This window comes from Micromys minutus (genome assembly GCF_963924665.1).
Source record: "Micromys minutus genome assembly, chromosome: 20".
Classification (NCBI taxonomy): Eukaryota; Metazoa; Chordata; class Mammalia; order Rodentia; family Muridae; genus Micromys; species Micromys minutus.
In genome coordinates, this window is record NC_137955.1 from 47,699,759 (window position 1) to 47,720,444 (window position 20,686).

Below are 20,686 nucleotides of genomic sequence, written 5' to 3' on the forward strand. Positions count from 1 at the left end.
TAACAAGACCCTTCCCCCAATTCCTATCCATTCTCTGTCTTCCTCATTAGATCTGCACTGTCCACAATCCTCCAGGGGATCCCTGGACACCCGGTCTGTACTCAGGGAGTGTTCTGCCAGGTGGGTTTAGCCAGATCCCCTAAACCCTCACTTTTCCTTTCTTAAGCCATATCACCAAACTTGCTCCCTGCCTCCAGGGTCTCACTTGCTGAGGCTGCCTGGTGAGATGATCTGTGTATCTTGTTAGTTTTCAGAACTTCCTGAGACTTGGTAGTTGAGCCTGATCTTGATCCCAGGCTGAAAGACCCATTGCAATAGTCCCTACATCCACTGCCATAGTCCAAACGAAGCCTGCCTTCCATGCATGCTCATTTCCTTTCCTTGCTGTGATAAAATACTCTGAACAGAAGCAACTTAGGGGAGGGAAGGTTCGTTTTGGTTTACACTTCAGGCCATCCTTGAGAGAGTTCAGGGCAGGAACTCAAAGCAGAAGAAACCATAGAAGAATGCTGCTAGCCACATTGCTTGCCGGTTCATGCTTAACTGGGAAAAAGTACAGTCCAAGATCACCTTTCCAGGGCTTGGTACAGTAGGCTGGATCCTCCTACATCATCATGGTCCTCACAGACATGCCAACAGTACAGTCTAATGGGGGTGATGTTTTTATTGAGATTCCTTTCTCAGGTGACTCCAAGGCTATGTGGCACTGACAGTTAAAGCTAACCAGAGATCATGTTTAACTAAAATGCCATCAGTAAAGTTTTCTTTTACCACTAACAAAATTGCAGCAGGCAGAATTATGTCTGAATGTCTGTGAAAGGGGTTGTTCTAATGGAATAATTTCCATCTGGGCTCTGCTGGAGCTGAGTCCTCACCATATTCTGTGTCAACCCCTTCTATCCGCTCAGGTGTGGTACTCTATCATCTACACAAGGCTTGCAAAGGGCCTCAGCTGACCTCTCTGTCTTTGGAAGGGCTAGGACAGGTGGGAAAGGTTGAGAGCAGATTACAGAGGGTATTTAATTTAGTTTAATTTTACCGATACTTTCATGGGGATGATAACATTAGCTGGCATGCTCTTGTGACGTCTGTTCATGGGAGAAAGGTGGTGGTGATCCAGGGAGATGGTCACCTCACTAAGTGGTTTCCAGCAAGACTAAAGCCCTTGAGACTTTGGCTTACCCCCCTCCCCCACTCTGGCAATCTGCCAGCGGAGAATAGAGGAAAGGAGGGAGTGGGGTTCGGGGAGCTGAGGAGGGGGTATGATCAGAGCTGCCTTAAGCTCTGTGAACTTGGTCACCTTCCCCTGCTCCTGTGCCTTGCCCACAAATGAAATGCAGCTACACACGAGCCTTTCCATTATGTGCAATATGCACGTGGCCCTCATTCTTTCCTGTTGGACCGAGCTCTCCTGGACCTCTGTAGCCTTTCTTATCTTTGTCATCTGACTTCTCCAGGTTGTAAGCTCCCTGTGATCCAGGGCTGTTTGTTTCGGGACTGTACGGTCAGATCTTGACACATAGTAGCTTTCTGTCATGATCTGCAAAGCTAAGGAATGTGTCCTGAAAAGCCACAGACAACCCTGCTAGGTCTCTCAGGGTGTGGTGGAAAGAACCTAGAAGGAGGCGTCAAGGAACGTCCCAACCTCCGTCACTAAGCGGATGCTGAGACCAAGGCGCAGTTGCCAGGCAATGACCGAGCGCTGACGCCTGGAGGGACGCAGAAGTCTCATAACCTGATGGAGGGACGGGCCAAGAAGGAGCAGCGAGCGATGGACCCGGGTGGCATGAAGGAGAAGGAGGAAAAGATGGAAGAGGAGGCGGGAGAAGAAGAGGGGGAAGAGGAGGAAATCACCGCTGCAACTCTGCGGGGCAAACCCAGACCTCTGCCCATCTCAGCGATATCAGCTTTCAGCTACATCCCGCCTAGGCACCAGGGCCCCAAGGAGCTCAGCTATTTCAGTCGTGAGAGCCAGGTAAGCAGGTCCAACAGAGAGGGGGGTGTGGAGGGGAAGGAAGGGAGGGAGGAAGGGAGGGAGGGAGACTGACAGAAAAGACAAAGTGGGAGGAGGGAGGGAGAGGGGGCGGGGTCCGCACTATCAGGGAGGAGCCTGAGAGATGGAGGCTGGGCTTCAGTGCTAGGGAGAGGCCTGGGGCGGGGACACGTTACTGGAGTTGTCCAGACAGTAAAGGGGCTTCAGATGTGTTAGTAACACTGTGATTAGAGGCCTGGGAAGTACTGATAGTGAGTGACAAGGTAGGAGGAGTGGGGTCACACTACTAGAGGCATCAGAGGTGGTGCTACTCTAGGCAGAGGGTGGTGCCCAGGACAGACTGCACTGAGCTGCCAAGTCCAGAGGAATTATAGGGGCGCGGAACTGTAGATAGCATGGAAGCCTGCTGGTTTACAGATGCCGTACTGGTCTTAGGGTTGGCTAGGGTTAAATACATGGGTCAGACCCCCTTGTTATTGCTTATGAAGGGCTGGAACTTAATACATTGACACCAGCGAGGCAGAGGCATGGTCAGCAGGCAAGAGAGAAGCCTTGGGCTAAGGTATAAGGACACCAAGAATTTGGCCATCACAACCACGGGTGTAGACACCACAGAAAGCGAGGATGGACAGACGTGGGCTCGATGCAAGCGAAATGTACCCTGAGAGTGGGAACTGGGGAGAAGTGTGTGCATAAAGGGGCCAGGCAATCACAGCCATTCCTGGTAAGTTGGCCAGAGTTGCCCCTCTGGGAACAGTGCGGTAGCCACTCCTCCAGAGAGTACGGTCTGGGTCACTCTTTCTGCCCATGATGTGTTGGTGGGTCCGTGGAGTGCCAGGACTGCTCTACTTATGTTGACTCAGCCCCCTGGGGTCTGTGTCAAGTTTGGAGTAAGAGAATAAACAAGCTAGCCCTAGTTACAATGTCTCTAAAGTCCAGGGTGTGGGAAATGCCCCGCCTCTAGATGGCAGAAACAGTAAGAACCGTGTCTTAGTTAGGATTACTGTTGCTGTGAAGAAACACCAGGACTGAAAACAAACTTGGAAAGAAGTTTATGTCACTTACAGTGCCATAGAACAGTTCACCACACAAAAACAGTGAGGGCAGGAACTCAAGCAGGACAGGAACCTGGAGGCAGGGGCTGAGGCAGAGACCATGGAGGGGTGCTGCTTACTGGCTTGCTTTCTCCCAGAACCCAGGACTACCAGTCCAGGCTGGCACCTCCCAGAATGGGCTTCATCCATCAGTCGATAATTAAGAAAATGCCATTCAAGCCTTCCTCCAGCCCAGTCTTTTGGAGGCTCTTTATTAACTGAGGTTCCCACCTCTCAAATGACTTTAGTCTGTGGCAAGTTAAAAGAAAACTATTCAGCACAAAGAGGGTGGCCAGTGAGCGCAGGAAGATCTGGTGTTGTGGTTGGAGTCTGGCTTTGTCACACTGGGCACTTGCTGGTCTCGGGTGTGACTCTGTGGTCAGAGGCAACCGCTGTGCACTGATCACCAGCTGCTAAGACAGAAGCAGCAGATCTAGGCTGGGAGGGTCATGTTTTCAATCCTTTCACCATTGAGACTAAATATCTTAAGTGATTCCTGTTTAGGATGCCTGCATCAGGGAGACGTTATAGGAGAGGGACATTAAGTATAGATGTGTGGACCCGAGAAATAACTCAGGACCCAATCACCTATGTTTTTGCTGTCTTGTGTACTGCACAAAGACAGGTGTGGGTCAGGAAAGTGCCTCGGATGAAGGAGGCCGTTCCTTCTTCCATAGTATGGAAGGTCTTCCTACATAATACATTCTTCCTGTCTTCCCACTGACAATTCCAGGCTCAAGCGAGTCCTCTTCCTCCCCAGTCAGGCCAGCAGACACAAAGTGTCAGGCATACACGACCTGGCACAGGCATCCCAGCAACAGGATGTTGGTGTAGGCAACTGTTAGTGTTTGGACTCTTTTTTTTTCTTTTTAAAATTTATTATATATAAGTACACTGTAGATGTCTTCAGATACACCAGATCTCATGACAGATGGTTGTGAGCCACCATGTGGTTGCTAGGATTTGAACTCAGGACCTCTGGAAGAGCAGTCAGTGCTCTTAACCGCTGATCCCTCTCTCCAGCCCAGTGTTTGGACTCTTAGAATTCCCGTTGCAGAGTTCTGATACCAAGAACCCCAGAATGTGAACTTAAGAGACAAAATTCCATGGAAGTGGTCATCAAACTAAAGTAGACTCCCGGGGCAGTCCCCAACACAACATACTGGAAAGGGGGAGTGCACAGAGACAGATGGGTAGAAAGAAAATCTAGTGAGAATGTAGAAAAGAGGGCTTACGAGGGTAGGGTATGCTATAGGCCAGCTAAAGAACACAGCCTGGCACATATTCCTGCCACACCGTCCTCTGTAGGAGCTGCCCTGAGAGCCACTGGTTCCGTGCTGTTGGCTGCCAGTCCTCAAAGACGATGTGTGGTTGTCGTTTAAGCCTTGGCTGGGCTACTTTAGCAGTTCTTGCACACTAAGATAGCAATCAGAAATTCCAGCGCACTCCTTGGGCGTCTCTTATCTAACAACGGCTGCCTGCTTATGGTTGAGGAATGTGGAAAGACAGAAGGGACAAGGCAGGGTGGCTCTTGTCATTAGATCTGTGTCCCCAAGCCTTGGATAGCTGTTGGAGTTTGAGAAGAGATCCGGATGTATAGCTACGGTTTCTAACCTCATTGCTGCCATGGATCCCACTCCCTTTTCTATGAGCAATATACTTAAACTGCTTGGCCAGGCGTAGCAGTATTTGTCTATCTTCCCAGTACTCGTAAGTCCGAGGCAGGAGGATTGAGTGTTCAAGGCCCATGTGGGCTGCATCATGAGAGCCTATCTACAAAACTAACCAAATATATAAATAATCTCTTATCTGTAAAGAGTTTTATTTGTTGAATGAATTTTACATTTTAAGTGTGCAATGCATATGTCTTAGTTAAGATTTTACTGCTGTGAACCAGGACCAAGGCAAGTCTTATAAAGGACAACATTTAATTGGGGCTGGCTTACAGGTTCAGAGGTTCAGTCCATTATCATCAAGGCAGGAGCATGGCAGCATCCAGGCAGACATGGTGCAGGAGGAGCTGAGAGTTCTATATCTTCATCTGAAGGCTGCTAGTGGAAGTCTGACTTCCAGGAAGCTAGGACTAGGGTATTATAACCCATGCCTACCGTGACACACCTACTCCAACAAGGCCACACCTCCTAATAGTGCCACTTCCTGGCCAAGCATATACAAACTGTTACAGCATATAAAATAGTCAAATTTTAATTATTAAAGTATAGTTTTAGTGCACAGAATGAGACAGACACCTAATATAGGTTTGCTGTTTAAAGCGCTGATTTATTGAGAGTATATATCATTTGTCTGGCTTTTGGTGTAATAGAAGTTTTCATGAGACATCATCTTTAGGGGTTCGGAAATGCCCAGGTGTCCCCAGAGACCTGACTGAAAAATAAGCAGATTGGGCAATACATGTCAGAGACAGAGGCTAACTTGAGGATGGAGTTATCAAGCCCTGTTTCATTATTTATGGTAAAGTAAGCGACGTACAGCTAGATAACACTCTTGATTACTAGCTTCTGCTGAACCGCTAACCCAAATACTGAACAGATTGGGTTTTGGGCTTTCAGAGAAGGAACAGTCAGGGAGGAAATTAGACATTGAAAGATCAGAGAGCAGTAAGGAGGGACTTCTCTCCTGTAACAGCTTCCACACCTGGAACTACAGGACTAATGTCTGATCAGAGGAATGGGAGAAAATGCATTAAAGCTCTGGGCCCCGAGAGGAGATATTACATCTTCAGCCTGCCTGGAAGGCTATTAATAGATAACCATCTAAGCCCGGTCTCAGAAGCTTCAAAGTTTATGAAATTACTACAAAGCAGATGGCTTTTTGATAAAAACCAAGGACATACCCCACCTGCCACCTGCAAATCCAAACCAGGCAGGCTGCCAAATGTTTGGACAGAAAGGCCTTTGGGAAAAGTATTAGTTCCAGGGATTTTAGAAACACTACCAAGCTGGGCTGGAGGGATGGTTCAGTGGTTAGAGCACTGGCTGCTCTTCCAGAGGTTCTGAGTTCAATTCCCAGCAACCACATGGTGGCTCATAACCATCTGTAGTGGGATCTGATTCCCTCTTCTAGAGTGTCTGAAGACAGCTACAGTGTATTCATATAACTAAAATAAGTGAATCTTCAACAACAACAACAGAAACAGGACAGAGCCTTCCTAAGGGGCAGACCAGGGCAATAGTCCCTCTGGCCACTGCCGATTCATATGCCCCCAGAACCCAGTCTTCTCCCCTCTGGGGTCTCCTACATTGCACACTGTGCCTCTTGTCTAGAATATTTCTGTGGAAGTCATAAAGAGCAGACATTTGCAGGGAGACCAGAGCAAGATTCCCTCGACAGAACGAGCTGGAGCAAAGAAATATACAGACCAGTAACACCAATGTAAAAATTTGTTCCCCCATTTATTAAACTGGAAGCTCATCCAATCACATGACTACATTTCCATGAGCCACCTCAGCTAATCGGTACACATATTTCAACTGTGCAGAAAGGAGTGGGGTCTACGGAGGAAGCTTCAATAGCCGCTAAAGCCTTGCTTGACTAACTAAGCCAGGATCTGTCTGCTTCCTGTGTCTGGGTGGGCGTTGTCTTTAAGGAGTTTAGTAAGTGGTTGGGTGTGTGTGGGGTACATAAGACCTGACGTAGCTGCTTGTGAGTCACTGTGTGTCTCTTGTACTAGTTAAAAATAAATTCTGTTTGAGTAATGGCCAGAAAGCTTCCCGACATGGGGACAAAGCTGTTCTCCAGGTCACAGGAGATAAACTGGGTGTCAGGTACTGTGTCTGATAAGGGGCAGCTCCAGGAATCTCTCCTTTATGCCTGTGGATGAAAAGCAAGACAACAACAATGAAATCCCAGCTACTGTTAACACTTCTGGAACACACAGGCACACACACACACACACACACTCACACATTCACACACATACACACACATACACACGCACACTCACAGACATACATAAACACACACACTCAGACTCACATACACATAGACACACACATATAGAGACACTCAGACAGACATACAGACAGACATACACAGACACACACTTACACACACAGACACACACACACTCACAGACATACATAAACACACACACTCACAGACATACATAAACACACACACTCACAGACATACATAAACACCCACACTCAGACTCACATACACATAGACATACACACAGAGACACTCGGACAGACATATACATACATACACACTCACAGACACACATAGACACACACAGATGCACAGACACACACACATAGAGACACACAGAGAGACATATACACACACACTCACACACACACACACAATTGATTTAGTTAACCTGTGTGTCATGAGATGCAGGACATCCAGTATAAATATAGCAATTGTTCTTTGGCTGTGGTTGCTAATGATTAGTTTCTTTTCAGTAATTGCCCATTTTCTTAAATACCCAACCCTCCTTCACTGTCAGAGATTAATGTGGGGGGCCCCAGTAAAGATGAGCATCCAGCAAGTATCCCCGGTCTCCTAACTTGTCCACCCCAGGGAACCCACAGCATTCAAGCTTTGCAGGTTGCAAATTTATTTAAAACCCCAGTCATGGGAGCCGAATAGGATGACACATTTGTCTTCCCAAGCTGCCATCTAAAATGTGACCAGCTCGGGTGCTGCTCCCCAGGGGTCTCCAGCAGCCTGTGTTTCCCTAAGAAATATGCTTCCAGAGGCCGCAGAGCAGAGTCAGTTCAATGGCGTTTTTAAATTACTTTTTTCTTCTTCTGTTGTGCGTGGCATTTCTGCCCCTGAAATGGAAAAGCCGAGTCAGAGGAGAATGCCCTTTTATTAAGGTTTTGATTAAATCCCTCAAAGTATAACAGTTACATTAAAAAGAAATCGCCTAAGTGGCTTTAGAATGTGTTCTCCAGCGTGCTGGGGGCGGGTTGTAGAAAGCTGCTTTGAGGAAAACTGTGCTCCACGGGCCCTGCTCTGGCTTTGCTGGGATTAACCAGAATCCCTTCTGCATGCTCAGAATCGCAGATGTGGAGGTAAGGGTTGATGGTGTCCTCATGTCCCATACACTCCGCCTCCCTGCCTGCAGCATGCCCTTTGTCCAGGGTATAAGAACTTCCAGTGTCTGTCCAGACCCACAAAGCACAGAGTCTCCGGGAACACAGCCAGGGTCCAGTACACAGGGGTGTGTTCCCTCAGTCCCTCACATATGGTGCCCTGTCACCTTAGACATCAGTCACGTTTGCCCACATGTGCTTGGGCACTCTTAAGCAGTTGTCAAGGAAGATACACCATTTTGTGGCCGTGCTCCTGGTAGGATCTAGGGTCTTGTCTGTCCAGTAGATTCATGGCCATACTACTAGTACCCAGAGCACCTTCCTATGTGTCCACCCGCCCGTCTTATTTCTCTTTTTTCTTTGCACCAATCCCCATCTAGCCCACTAAACAGTTCACTTACGGTTGTTCTCCCCCCAGTGAATTATCAGCTGCCACCTCCCCAAGGGGAGGGATTGGTTTTTGTCTTGCTGTCCCTTTGGCAATGAGAACAGGGACTGGCTCACCCTCCAGAAACACTTGCTGCCATGGTGAGCAAAAGAGGGGTACAGATACGGAATGGAAGGCCTAAGCCACCTTTTTAGAAAATGCACTTAGTAAGCCAGGTGTTTCTGTTTGGAGTGTGTGTGGTTTAGGACTCTACCTATGAGGCGATTGGGGTGGGTCACACTTGCTTCTCACCCTGTGCTAGCTGCAAGCCTGTTTCCAGTGACCTGTCCCCAGGAATGGCACGTCCTACAGTGTGGAGAAGAGAAAGACTGAGCTTTCCTCCAAGGCAGGTAGAATCTTGTAAATGGAGGGGCCCAGTTTCTCTGGGGAGCTCAGCCATGAGCGAGGGAGAAAAGAGGCCAGTGTGTCTTTCTGCACAGAGAACACTCTTACCAGCAACACTGCCCACAGACAGGTGTGGCGTGTCTTTTGGCCTTGTGCCTCTACACGCAATGATTTGGGTCTGGTTTTATGTTCACATACAGAGGATCACAGGAGCGTGTGTGTGTGTGTTTCAGTTTTCTCACTGGTGTGGACTCAGGGTAGACCATGCAGATATGGCCATGCCGATGGAGGCCTTGGGTGTTGACAGGGTCTGTCACTAGTGTGAAGATTGCCAAGGAAGCAAGAGTTGGGTGGTCAGGTCAGTGACTTCCAAGGGTCTTCCTGTCTCTACCTCTCAGTTCTGGTGACTGTGGGCCACTGTGCTTGGCTTTTTTTTTTTTTTTTTCTGTTTTAACTGCAGGGTCTGGGGGCCCATTTAGGTCCTCATGACTACAAAGATAACACTTTGCTGACTAAGCCTCCTCCCTCTCCTCCTTCCCCTCCATCCTTCCTCCCCTAACTCCACCTCCTCCTAGTTTTCTTTTCCTTTTAAAATTGCTTTCTTTCTTTTTCTTTTTCATTTTCTTTTTCCTTTCCTTTTTCTTTTAGACAAGATTTGATAACATAGCCCCAGTTGGCTGGAACTCTCTGAGTAGACCAGGGTTAACCTTGTACCGACACAGCCTCTGCCTGAGATGTTAGTACCAGGCTCAGATGGCCCTCCTCATGTGGCAGTGAATGCTCACATATTTGATGTCGCAGTTTGATGCGGTGATATATCAAACCAGCTTTTCATCTCCCTAACAAGATTTCAAGGTTCTCAGTATAAATGAATGATAATAATAAAATATATTTTGCTGTTTGTTGAGGGTCCTGTCAGGCCTGTCTTACACTGCTGCAGTCTGGGAACTAAGCTCCAACACACGAGCTCTTAGAGATCACAAAGCCTATTCCGGCTCTAACAGAAGTTGTAGGCAAATGACACAGACAACAAAGGCAGAATCTTCAGCGTCAGGGATGAGGTGGTTCTGAGAACTAAGGCAGAGTGTACGGAGTCCACACTCTTCCCCTGTGAGACAGAAGTGAGTCAGGAGAGAGGAATTCCGCTGACTTCAGCCCAAGAGAAAAACATTCTTAGGTTATTTGAGAAGTTGTAAGACTTGTCAAAGCTTATGATCCCAGTGCGCCAGGAGAAGGAACAGGATCTTGTCCTCAGGCGAGCCGTGGAGAACAGTTAAGCACAGCCCCTCAAGGGTTCTTATACCTATTCTCCACAAGCTGCAGCCCTCTAGACTAGAGCCTTGAATACTGTTAACATCCTCTCAGCTCAGCATACTGGCCTGACTCCCAAGGAGATGCTCTGGGCTTCCTAGAACTCAGACAAGACCTTATAGAATCAATGACCTTGGGAATTTACAGCTTTGAAAATAGGTCATATGCTTGTGGGCAGGTAGCTTTGAAGAGAGTAGTAGCATCCACTTTAGTCAGGATGGGTTAGGATGTGCCTGAGCAACACAGAGGCTTAGCCAGTAACATGCAGAGTTTGCTCTAACTCACAAGTCTTTTACTAACTCACAAGTCTCTTACTAACTCACAAGTCTCTTACTAACTCACAAGTCTCTTACTAACTCACAAGTCTCTTACTAACTCACAAGACTCATTTTTTAGCATCATTTCTGAACTCTACCCTTGGTTGGCTGTCCACATCTGACATCAATGAAGACATTTTTTAAATTCAAACTTTACTTTTATGTCTTAATTTGTATATATTTTGTTTGCATGTATGTCTGTGTACGCCTGGTGCACACACAGGCCAGAAGAGGGAATCGTATCCCCTGGAACAGGGTTATAGGTCGGTGTCAACTATGCAGGGGCAGGGAACCAAGTTCAAAACCTTTGCATATATAACTGTTCCTAATCATGGAGACAACTCTCCAGGCCCCTCAGTGAGAATACTTACATCAAGGGTATCAGCAATCACTACTGATGAGGTAGATGTTTTTTTCTGCAGTGAGTTTCTTATACATTCAACATTGGGCTGAAGACAGTAAGTGTAATATGACAGACATTGGTTCATTTCTCATGCTTTGCCCAAGGTGAATCCTGGAGAGCTCTTGGTGCAGTGATGTGACAACCCACACTGTGCCTCTTTTTAAAAATGTATACAAATTGTAATGAAGGTTATTTATGTTTTTATTTGAAAAGGACATGAATCTATATTATATGTTCCTTGGTAATTATAGATACAAATATAACACATTTGGCATACTCACCTGTTCTCTATACTTGCAGCCTTTCTTGGACACTGCTCGCTCTTCCTCCTCCTCCTCCTCCTTCCTCCTCCTCTTCATCTCCATCCTCATCTGTCCCCTTTCCCTTATCCCCATCTTTATCCTCCCCCTCCTCCCAATCTCATATTCTTCCTCCCCCTCCTCCCAATCTCATCTTCCTCCTCCCCCTCCTCCCAGTCTCATTTCTCTTCCTCCTCCTTCCCCTTTCCCTTCTCTTCCCTCTTCATGTCCTCTTCTTTCTCCTTCTCCTCCCCTACCTCTCCATCTCTTTCTTTTCCTCCACCACTACATTCCTTCCTCTCCTCCCCCATCTACTCCTCCAACACCTCTTCCATCTCTTCTTCTCCCTCTTCTTCCTGACTCACCTGAGTCAAATTAGTGCTCTACATATGCACATTGGTGTTGGCAGCATTGGGACCAAACTCCTACAGTCATACTCCTGAAGAAAATGGACTCCCCTCCCTCACCAGCCATCACCTGCTGGAACCTTCTCAATCAGGGGAAGAATCACATAAGACTCTGTGCATGTTGGAGTATTGACTGGGTTATTTTTATTCGGGCCTGGCTTCTCTCTCAGTGGTTCTGCAGTTTGCAGAGCCCAGTAGTCTCCAGGACATTGGAGTCGTTAATCGAATCCCCTGAACTCTCCCTACACAGAGACTGAGCCTGCATGCCTGGAGGTAGCATGCCTTGGCACCTTGGCATGTTCCTAGTCCGTACTACTGTAGGGAAATAGAGAACTGACTCTCTAGCTTGTCAAAGAGAGACGTGTTTGGCAAGACTATAGCATCATTCTCATCCTGGTTACACAGAAATATGCGGCACAGGCCATCAACGCCAGCATTTGGGAGGCAGAGGCAGGTAGATCTCTGCATTGTAGGCCAGCCTGTTCTACAGTGTGAGTTCCAGAACAGCCAGGGTTACACAGAGAAACCCTGAAACTCTACCTTGAAAAAAATCAAACAAAAATTAGAGAGCACACACAAGCTGCCCTAACTAAAGTCAGCGGGATGCACACACACACACACACACACACACACACACACACACACATACACACACACACACAAGCACACAAGTACAAAGGGTCATCTTGCACAAGTGTGGGAGGAAGATGAGAGAGGGCAACAGGTGAATTTGATCACAGTATATTGCCATATACACGTATGTATAGGCATGTGTCAAATAGATTATGAAAATCTGCACATCTCTTTTTTGTTTCTTTCCCAGAAGTTAAGTGACCCAATCTGACAAAGAGGAGCATGTTTCTATTTAATGTCATATGAAAAGGAGGAGAAAAGGAATAACTTTGGTCCCAGCTGTTTTCTAAACCTCACACCCATTATTTGTGTAAGAGTGTAACTTCTGGAAAGAGGAGAGCTTGGGGGTATGTGTGCAGGGTATAATAAAACCCGACAACCTCAGGGTGGAGCTTGGGCCTTGCAGACCATAGGAAGCAAATGCCTCCTTCAGAAACCCACCTGGGTCAGTCAGGACAAGGCCAGTTTTGCTGCAGCAGCAGACAACTCCACAGAACTCACAACTCAGAGACTTGATCTCTCACGCAGAAGGTAGAATGGGGTCCGCAGTGTGTCCTTGTGTAGCTGTCATTCGACAGCCACCTCACTGACTGCTCCCACTCCATGTAGTCTGGCTCTGGGTGCTGGTTCTTCAATACTTTGAGCTGAGGCTTCACATGTCACTTCAGATTATAGTTCATTGGGTAGAACTTCACTAAGGGGGCAGGAGGAGGAGCAGGAGGAGGAGCAGAAGGAGGAGCAGGAGCAGGAGGAGGAGGAGGAGGAGCAGGAGGAAGAGGAGGAGCAGGAGGAGGAAGAGCAGGAGGAGGAGCAGGAGGAGGAGCAGGAGGAGAAGGAGGAGGAGGAGGAGGAGCAGGAGGAGCAGGAGGAGGAGCAGTAGGAGGAGGAGGAGCAGGAGGAGGAGGAGGAGCAGGAGCAGGAGGAGGAGCAGGAGCAGGAGGAGGAGGAGGAGGAGCAGGAGGAAGAGGAGGAGCAGGAGGAGGAAGAGCAGGAGGAGGAGCAGGAGGAGGAGCAGGAGGAGAAGGAGGAGGAGGAGGAGGAGCAGGAGGAAGAGGAGGAGCAGGAGGAGGAGGAGCAGGAGGAGGAGAAGGAGGAGCAGGAGGAGGAGCAGGAGGAGGAGGAGCAGGAGGAGGAGGAGGAGGAGCAGGAGGAAGAGGAGGAGCAGGAGGAGGAGGAGCAGGAGGAGGAGAAGGAGGAGCAGGAGGAGGAGGAGGAGCAGGAGGAGGAGAAGGAGGAGCAGGAGGAGGAGGAGGAGGAGCAGGAGGAGGAGAAGGAGGAGCAGGAGGAGGAGGAGCAGCAGGAGGAGGAGGAGGAGCAGCAGGAGGAGGAGGAGCAGGAGGAGGAGAAGGAGGAGCAGGAGGAGCAGGAGGAGGAGCAGGAGGAAGAGGAGGAGCAGGAGGAGGAGGAGGAGGAGGAGCAGGAGGAGCAGGAGGAGGAGCAGGAGGAGGAGCAGGAGGAGGAGCAGGAGCAAGGGCAATTCCCTGGACCATCAGGTGTAGAGCGTAATTGTATATTAGTGACACTGTCCATGCAGGTGGTCCACAAACTCAGTTTACCAGAGGAGTGAATGTGTTCTTTAGGCTCCTGGCCTAAACAGTAGCCTCCGATTTAACCCCATTTTGGCTTCCCAGTTGTTCCAAACACAGCTGCTTTTACAGAGTGTGTTGGGCAGCATCACATCACCAAGTGGCCCTAAGCTTGGTGGTTTACAGCAATGGGAACTTGCCTTCCAGAGCCCCGGAGAGTGGAAGTTTGGTCCCTTTTGTGGGCTCAGAGGGAAACACCTTTGTTTCTCTTGATAGTCATCTTCCTGTTCAGACTGTCTTTCCTGATCTACGTCTGTATATAAATTCCCACTCCGGAAGAGCATCAGTCACACTGCACAGCGCTGTCCTACCCTGTCATGATGTCCCCTTAACTAAGTGCATCTTCAGCAACCTTGCTTCTGATCAGGGTGGCATTCTGTAGTCTCTGGAGGACAAAACCAAACCCACAGCACCCGAGAGGTTGCTCTGCAGAGTTCTAGCTGTAGCAGCTAGCAGTGTGACTGTCAGGGATGCCAAGGTACATCCACAAGCTCAGAACACACGAGATCTTACCATCCTTTCTTTTAAGCCGCTGTACTTTTCCATGCTCTGTCATTTTATTTGTAATATGTTAGCATTTTGTTATATTTTACATATTTTAGTGTGTGTGTGTGTTTTCCCCATGATCAGACTGCAGTATCACTTAAAGTGAAGTTCCTTCATTTCCGTCCTGGAGCCTAAAATGGCCTCTTACAGTTATTTTTAGCTCATTTTCCATCACTGTAACGAAATGCCCAAGGCTGTGTGTCTTATAAAGAAAACGTTTATTTAGGTCATAGACTTTCTAGAAACCACAGGTATTAATGGTCTCCCTGGCTGAGCATCCTGGAGTAGTCAGAGCACACTGCGAGGGCCCGGACTGTGTGCCTGTGATCCCGCACTAGTGCCCGGCCCACTGAGAGGCCGGCACTGTACTTACTGTGTTTCTTTGACCTCTGTCTCACTCAGTATAGAGCCACCAGACTGCCCTGATAACCCCACCTAAGGTCAGCCATCTTGGAAGGCTTCACCTCTTGCAACATTTTTAGATCAAGCCCATCCCTTTTAATACCTAACAAGTCTCCATGGCTGAATTAATTCCCAAACTGCAGAAGGGACATACCCAATTAAACATGGGCACCATGTCGCAGATGACATCCATACATTCGGCTGGCTAGGGACTACTTAGTGTCAGGAGTTGGTGGTAAAAAGGCAGAACACCAGTCACCACGCATAGCACACAGTGTTACCACGTTTAAGCTCAAACTTCGAGCAAAGGGCAGAGGTCACAAGCTAATACTTTCTGTTTTGATGTTTTTGTTTGTCTGTTTATTTGCTCTTAAAAGCTAAATCCCAGGGAGAGACAGGCGAATCTGAGAGATTTTAATTGTGCAGCACCAAGTCTGTGTTGTGATAGCATCTTGGTTCCGATTGGCTTTTATTAAAATCATCTTGCTTCAAGCCACAAAGGAACACAAGAACAAAGGATGAAGGCTCAGTAATGGGAGACATGCCTCGGCTCCACGCAGACACCAGAGACGGATAGTGCTTTGCTCTGTGAGGCTGGCCGTCTGCTAGTAATTTTCTCCCTTTTAGTCTTACTCTTCAGCGGCAGAAGAATTCATCTTTTTTCCTCTGGAACATTCTGAACATGCAGCACACATGCAGCAGGGTGGGGTGGAGTGGGCGGGTAGGATGGGGCTGGGAGCGCTTGGACTGAACTTCCTAATCCAGATCAAGATGGTCCAGGTTCTCGCAAGAGCCTGGAACTGGGAGGCAACACGGACCCATAGCTGCTCCTATTTACAGAGTTTTAGGAAACCTCATTAAAATGATAAGCAATAGACTGTTTTTGTTTGTTTGTTTGTTTTTCCTTTTTCCTGTGAAGTTGCATATTGCAATAGCTTTCTGTGGTGTGGAGCATTTGTAACAGTGATTACACGCTCCTTTTCTTCTGGAATCTGTTCTTCTGTCATTGGGGCATCTTCTCGGATAAGCTCCGCCCCCTGGCAGGACCCGCCCCACTCAGGAGGGTTGGCCTGGCTGAAAGAACAAGTCAGGAAGCACAGCACAGGCAGATCTTGTCAGTTTATTTCCTCCCCCCCCTTCCCGTGTCTTTGTGAACAGGCTAGACACCTGGTGGGAGCACTGTTGGGTGTGGGATGGGGAACACTGTTTTTGCATGTGGTCCTCAGCGCACAGAAGAGAACTACCTGATCAGAAGGGTTTCACCCTTCATGCCGTCAGCTGTGGCCGATCTGTTCCAACCCTACAGACAGCACGACAAGAGCCAGGGCAGGAGGGCTTCCAGACGGGCAACAGAAAATTGAGATTAGACCGCTCACTGCTTAAGTCACCATGAGGGATGACTCAGCAGTTAAAGGTGCTTGCTACTCTTCCACGGGACCTGAGCTTAGTTTCTACCACCCACATCAGGTGGCTCATAGGCGCCCCCATCTGTCCATCATTCCATCTCCATGAGATCTAATGCTCTCTACTGGTCTACCGTCAGCACGCTAGACCTTCCCATATTACGTGGATTCATTCGCTCACACAGAAACATACATATACACACTACAGTGGGCTTTCAGGTTAGTGTTGTCTTGCTGTGGGCCTCTCCTCTGCTCCGCCCATAGCTTTACGCCTCAAAAGACCTGGGTCTTTATATCCTCCTTTGAAGGGGGATGGACCCACCGTTCCTGCAGAGTGGGTGGTGTCCTGTTTAAACGGCTTCTGTGCTACTGAAGGGTCCTTTCTGTCTCTCCCAGAAAGCACTGCTCTACCCGTGAGGGCTGGCAGCCCACCAGCTTCTGCACCAACAGATGTTGCACCGAGTGTTCAAGACTGAGATTTCTTTGTCATGACTTGAAATGGGTTTTTAAAGAAACTTAAGATTTATTTGATAAGCAAATGCCTACTTTTATAGAGTCTAAGTGATTGATGTTTTCTTTGTGACATTTTCCTTATTGCTTTTATGCGTGGGAGGTCCCTCATGGGCTTCCTTTTTCTCTTACTTTCCTAGTTCTTCAAGAATTTACTTTTGTCTACAGTGTGATATGAAGAGACAAGAAACTACCCGATTTTTACGGCACTGAATGCCGAATGTAATCAATTCTCCACAAAGTCAGTGTTTTTCACACCCCTGTGTAGATCATGTGTCTACCTACGGAGACACAACTCCCAGGGCAGGTGGCGCAAACTCAGTAATGACAGTTGTGATGCAGAGAGAGAAGCCACAGTCTCTACGGACAGACCAGGCATGACTGAATTCTGCCTGTCTGGTAGAACTCTCACAAACCTGGGGACTGTGATTCTTAAGAACCACCTTGTTTCCTTCACCGGATGGTAGACACATCCAGGCGCGACCGGGTGTGAGCTGTCTCCCAAGTCTACCTGGTGGACAGTCCACAAATGTCCCCATTGCTGATGCTGCATTGCTAGCCATTACCATCACTGCCAGAAACCTGGGTTCCTGAACTCCGTAAACAGGGATTGTGGGTCTTCGAGCCGCTCAGAATGTGTGCGCATCCTTTCTTTCTACACTTTAGTTTTGTCTCTGTCCCACAGAGGGAATCATTCTAGTATGGTCATTAGGAAAAACAAAAAACACCCAAACCAAACCACCCCGAGCACAGGTGAGACAGCTAGTGATCAGTTCCAGTCCCTCAGGTAACCCTCAGGTAACCCAAGTCTCGTTTCTTTGCTGAAGGAATCGTGACATCTAGGGCAACAAACCCAAGGCAGGTTTGCCTATAGGTAATCTGGCCACTGGCTGGCAGCTTGAACGGGTGACTCATGCTTGGGTGTTCTGTCAGAGCATCGAGTTACAGACCAGGTCTGGTGGGTGGTGCCCTCAGGAACAGGTTTTGTGCCTCCAAAGAAGCTCAGCTGAGCCTCCGTGGTCTTTCTCCCTTGTGATGGTGCACTAAGACAGTGCCGTGCATGAAGCCAAAAGCAGCTCTCCGCAGGTGCTGACTCTGCCCGCACCTTGATCTTAGACGTCCAGCCTCTAAATTGAGAAACAGATTTTGTATATGAACTTCTGGGTCCATGCTCTTTCCTCACGGCGACTTGAGCCACAGCTGAGGTTTGAACTCTTGCAGAAGTGTCAGAGGGGACAGACTTTGAGGAATACCTCAAGGACTAACACCAGGGAGCAGGAGAGAGGCTCTGTTGAATATCTGCTGCCAAACTTGGTCCTTGACACACTCTGCGCTTGCTGGTGGTTCCGAGCTCCTTTCTGCTCCAGCTCACAGCCGGGTCTGCCATGTGGGGTGTTCCTCCCTAGTGTCTACTCATAGGAAGGAAACCACACTCCCCAGTCCCCACTTCGGAGGCTTGGTTTCAGCGCTGCTCTTCAAACACATCTGTGACTCTGTTTATTCCCAGACAGGGATCGTCTCCCTCTATGACTGTGTTTTTAAGAGGAGACTAGATTATAACCAGAAATTACATCGAGATGACAGAGAACATGCAAAGAACCTGGGACTTCATATTAATGAGGAGGTAAGGTATGATAATGATGTTCACAGACCATCAAAACTATGTGCATGTGAATTTACCCATGAATACACATGTACACACATACAGTGGGAATATATGTGCACAAATACATGTATATTTACATACATGTATATGCATATACATATATTGGTTACATACATGTGTTATGTGTGTCCATGTGCATACATGTGTCCATGTGCATGTGTATATATTGAATGCATAAGTATATGTGTGTATATGACTGTGTACACATTTTCACACATCTGTATGAAATATAGATGTACACACATACATATACATGTATTATATACATATACACACATATACACATACATGTATTTTATATATGTACATGTATAAACACAGGCTTATATTTATATTTGCATGTATGTATATGTGCTGATGCATGTATATGTGGCCAACATTTAACAGATATTTGACAAATTAGTGCAAATGTTTGACACTGTGTTCCGATGCTTTATGTGGCTATATTCATGTGGCTGGTATATACTTTATTCTGAGAAGTTAAGATGCTTCTGTTCTGTGACTCCATTTTTGCATTAACTTTTCTGATTGGTTCTAGGGAACTGGACAACTTAAGGAGAGTTAAGTTAGGAAGCACTTTTCAACAGACAGGAGTTCTTACTTGCCTTCCCAGTGTTTCCAATGGTCAGGGCCCTAGGGTAGTTGGGTGCTGGGGGTGCTTTCTATCCTGGACTAAACTGGGCCCATCCTGGTCTGTGCTGGCTATCTCTGTCTTTTGACCTGACCCTCAGTCCACACTGAGAGCAGCAGTCTTTTTAAAGGTCAGGGGCTGATTACTCAGAGACTTTAAACAACGCATTGCATGGTGATTATAACACAAAAGCTTTTTGTGAGATTTCTATTGAGCCACTGGCTGTTTTCCCCTGTGACTGTAATGACGATCTCCAGGGCTGAAGATGTGGTGCAGTGGCTGAGTGCTTGCTTGGCTTGGGAGTGAGGCCTCTAGCTCCTGCCATCTTGCTACTCTTGGCGCTCTTGAGTTGGAGTTAAGTGATAAAGGCACTTATTTCATGGTCACGGGATTCTTATGTTTGCTTATGTCGGTGCACGCTGCATCGGCAGTCTAACAAGGAAAGGCGAGGCAGAGGCAAAAGACAAAGAAACAACCTGGTTTCACATTGATAGATAGCATGCACAGAGAGCATGCGCAGAGATAGTGAATGGGCGGAGGAGGTTCTGGGGAGACAGGTCAGGACAGACTCTTGGTGCTATCCGGGGACTTGAGTGGAGCTCTCTGTCAGTGAAATGGACAAGCAGCATGAGTGAGGTAAACAAACTCTTGAAGCTCCAGGCTGCTGTATATCCAGGGGTGAAGAGAGGCTGGCAGGGGTGAACTGGGAGAGGGCAGGGGAGGGGAAGGAAAGAGGAGGGACAGGATCTAAAGTCAGACCGCGAGTGGTGTCTGGTTCGGTGTCTTACGCCTCCTTCAGATAGCGGGGTAGTAGAGGGCCGTGTGCAGAGGGACTGGAACCTCTGGCTTTGCAAACACAGGTGTGCTGGAAGGGCCGCTGTACTATGCATTGTGGGTAGAAAGGTTCCTGTGCTCGCAATGGTGTCTGCGAATTTCATTTTCCCAGGAACAAGAAAGGACTGTGCCAGTGCTGATGTCCTCTGTCTATGGGAAACGCATCAATCAGCCCATTGAGCCCCTAAACAGAGACCATGGCCGTGTGAACCACGTGAAGACCGACTTCTACAGGAAGAACGACATCCCCAGTATCAAGGCGCCTGGCTTTGGGCACATCTCTCCAACCTGAAGAGGTTGTGTGGCTTATAGGGTACTCTGGGGTACCCTGCCAGCAAGTGAGGTGGTATACAAACCCACTTCCCTGTTCACGTCACCCATAGCTGTAAGAATGTTCTCTGACCGCAGGGTAAGCTCACGCATAGCTAAGGTGGTCCTGTCTCAGAACCTGGACAAACACCTTACTCGTGTTAAAAGCTTTCGTGTAAGAATTTTCACTGGACTTATTTAAAATGTCACTGACTGACCCATTCTGAGACTGTGAATAAAAGAAAAGTTCGCTCCCGTTGGTAGCAGCTGTGTTTGTCTTGCGTGTTGGCTTTCCACTTTATAAGGATTCGTAGGGGAAGGGTTCACAGGAGCGTCATTCGGGTCCTTCTCTGTCACTTGGGGAAAATCTCCCTGCCCATGGTGCAAACAACCCTTTTCGGTTTCTCTGAGAGGAGATGTACAAACATGGCTCTAGACATGACCGAACCCTAGACAGGACATTTTGTTTCCTTGAGGTCACAGATAAGCTGAATTTTGCACAATGGA

General features: G+C 47.9%; 1 protein-coding gene across 1 annotated transcript; it reads left to right on the forward strand.

Annotated features, from left to right (window-relative positions):
• Positions 1-1,738: 1,738 nt before the first annotated feature.
• Positions 1,739-20,162, forward strand: CFAP90 (cilia and flagella associated protein 90; the record flags this gene model as incomplete). Its single annotated transcript, XM_080933890.1, has 3 exons — positions 1,739-1,975; positions 18,247-18,363; positions 19,983-20,162. 3 exons carry the CDS (start codon positions 1,739-1,741, stop codon positions 20,160-20,162), a joined length of 534 nt encoding a protein of 177 aa, XP_080790016.1.
• Between the last annotated feature and the right edge of the window lie 524 nt (positions 20,163-20,686).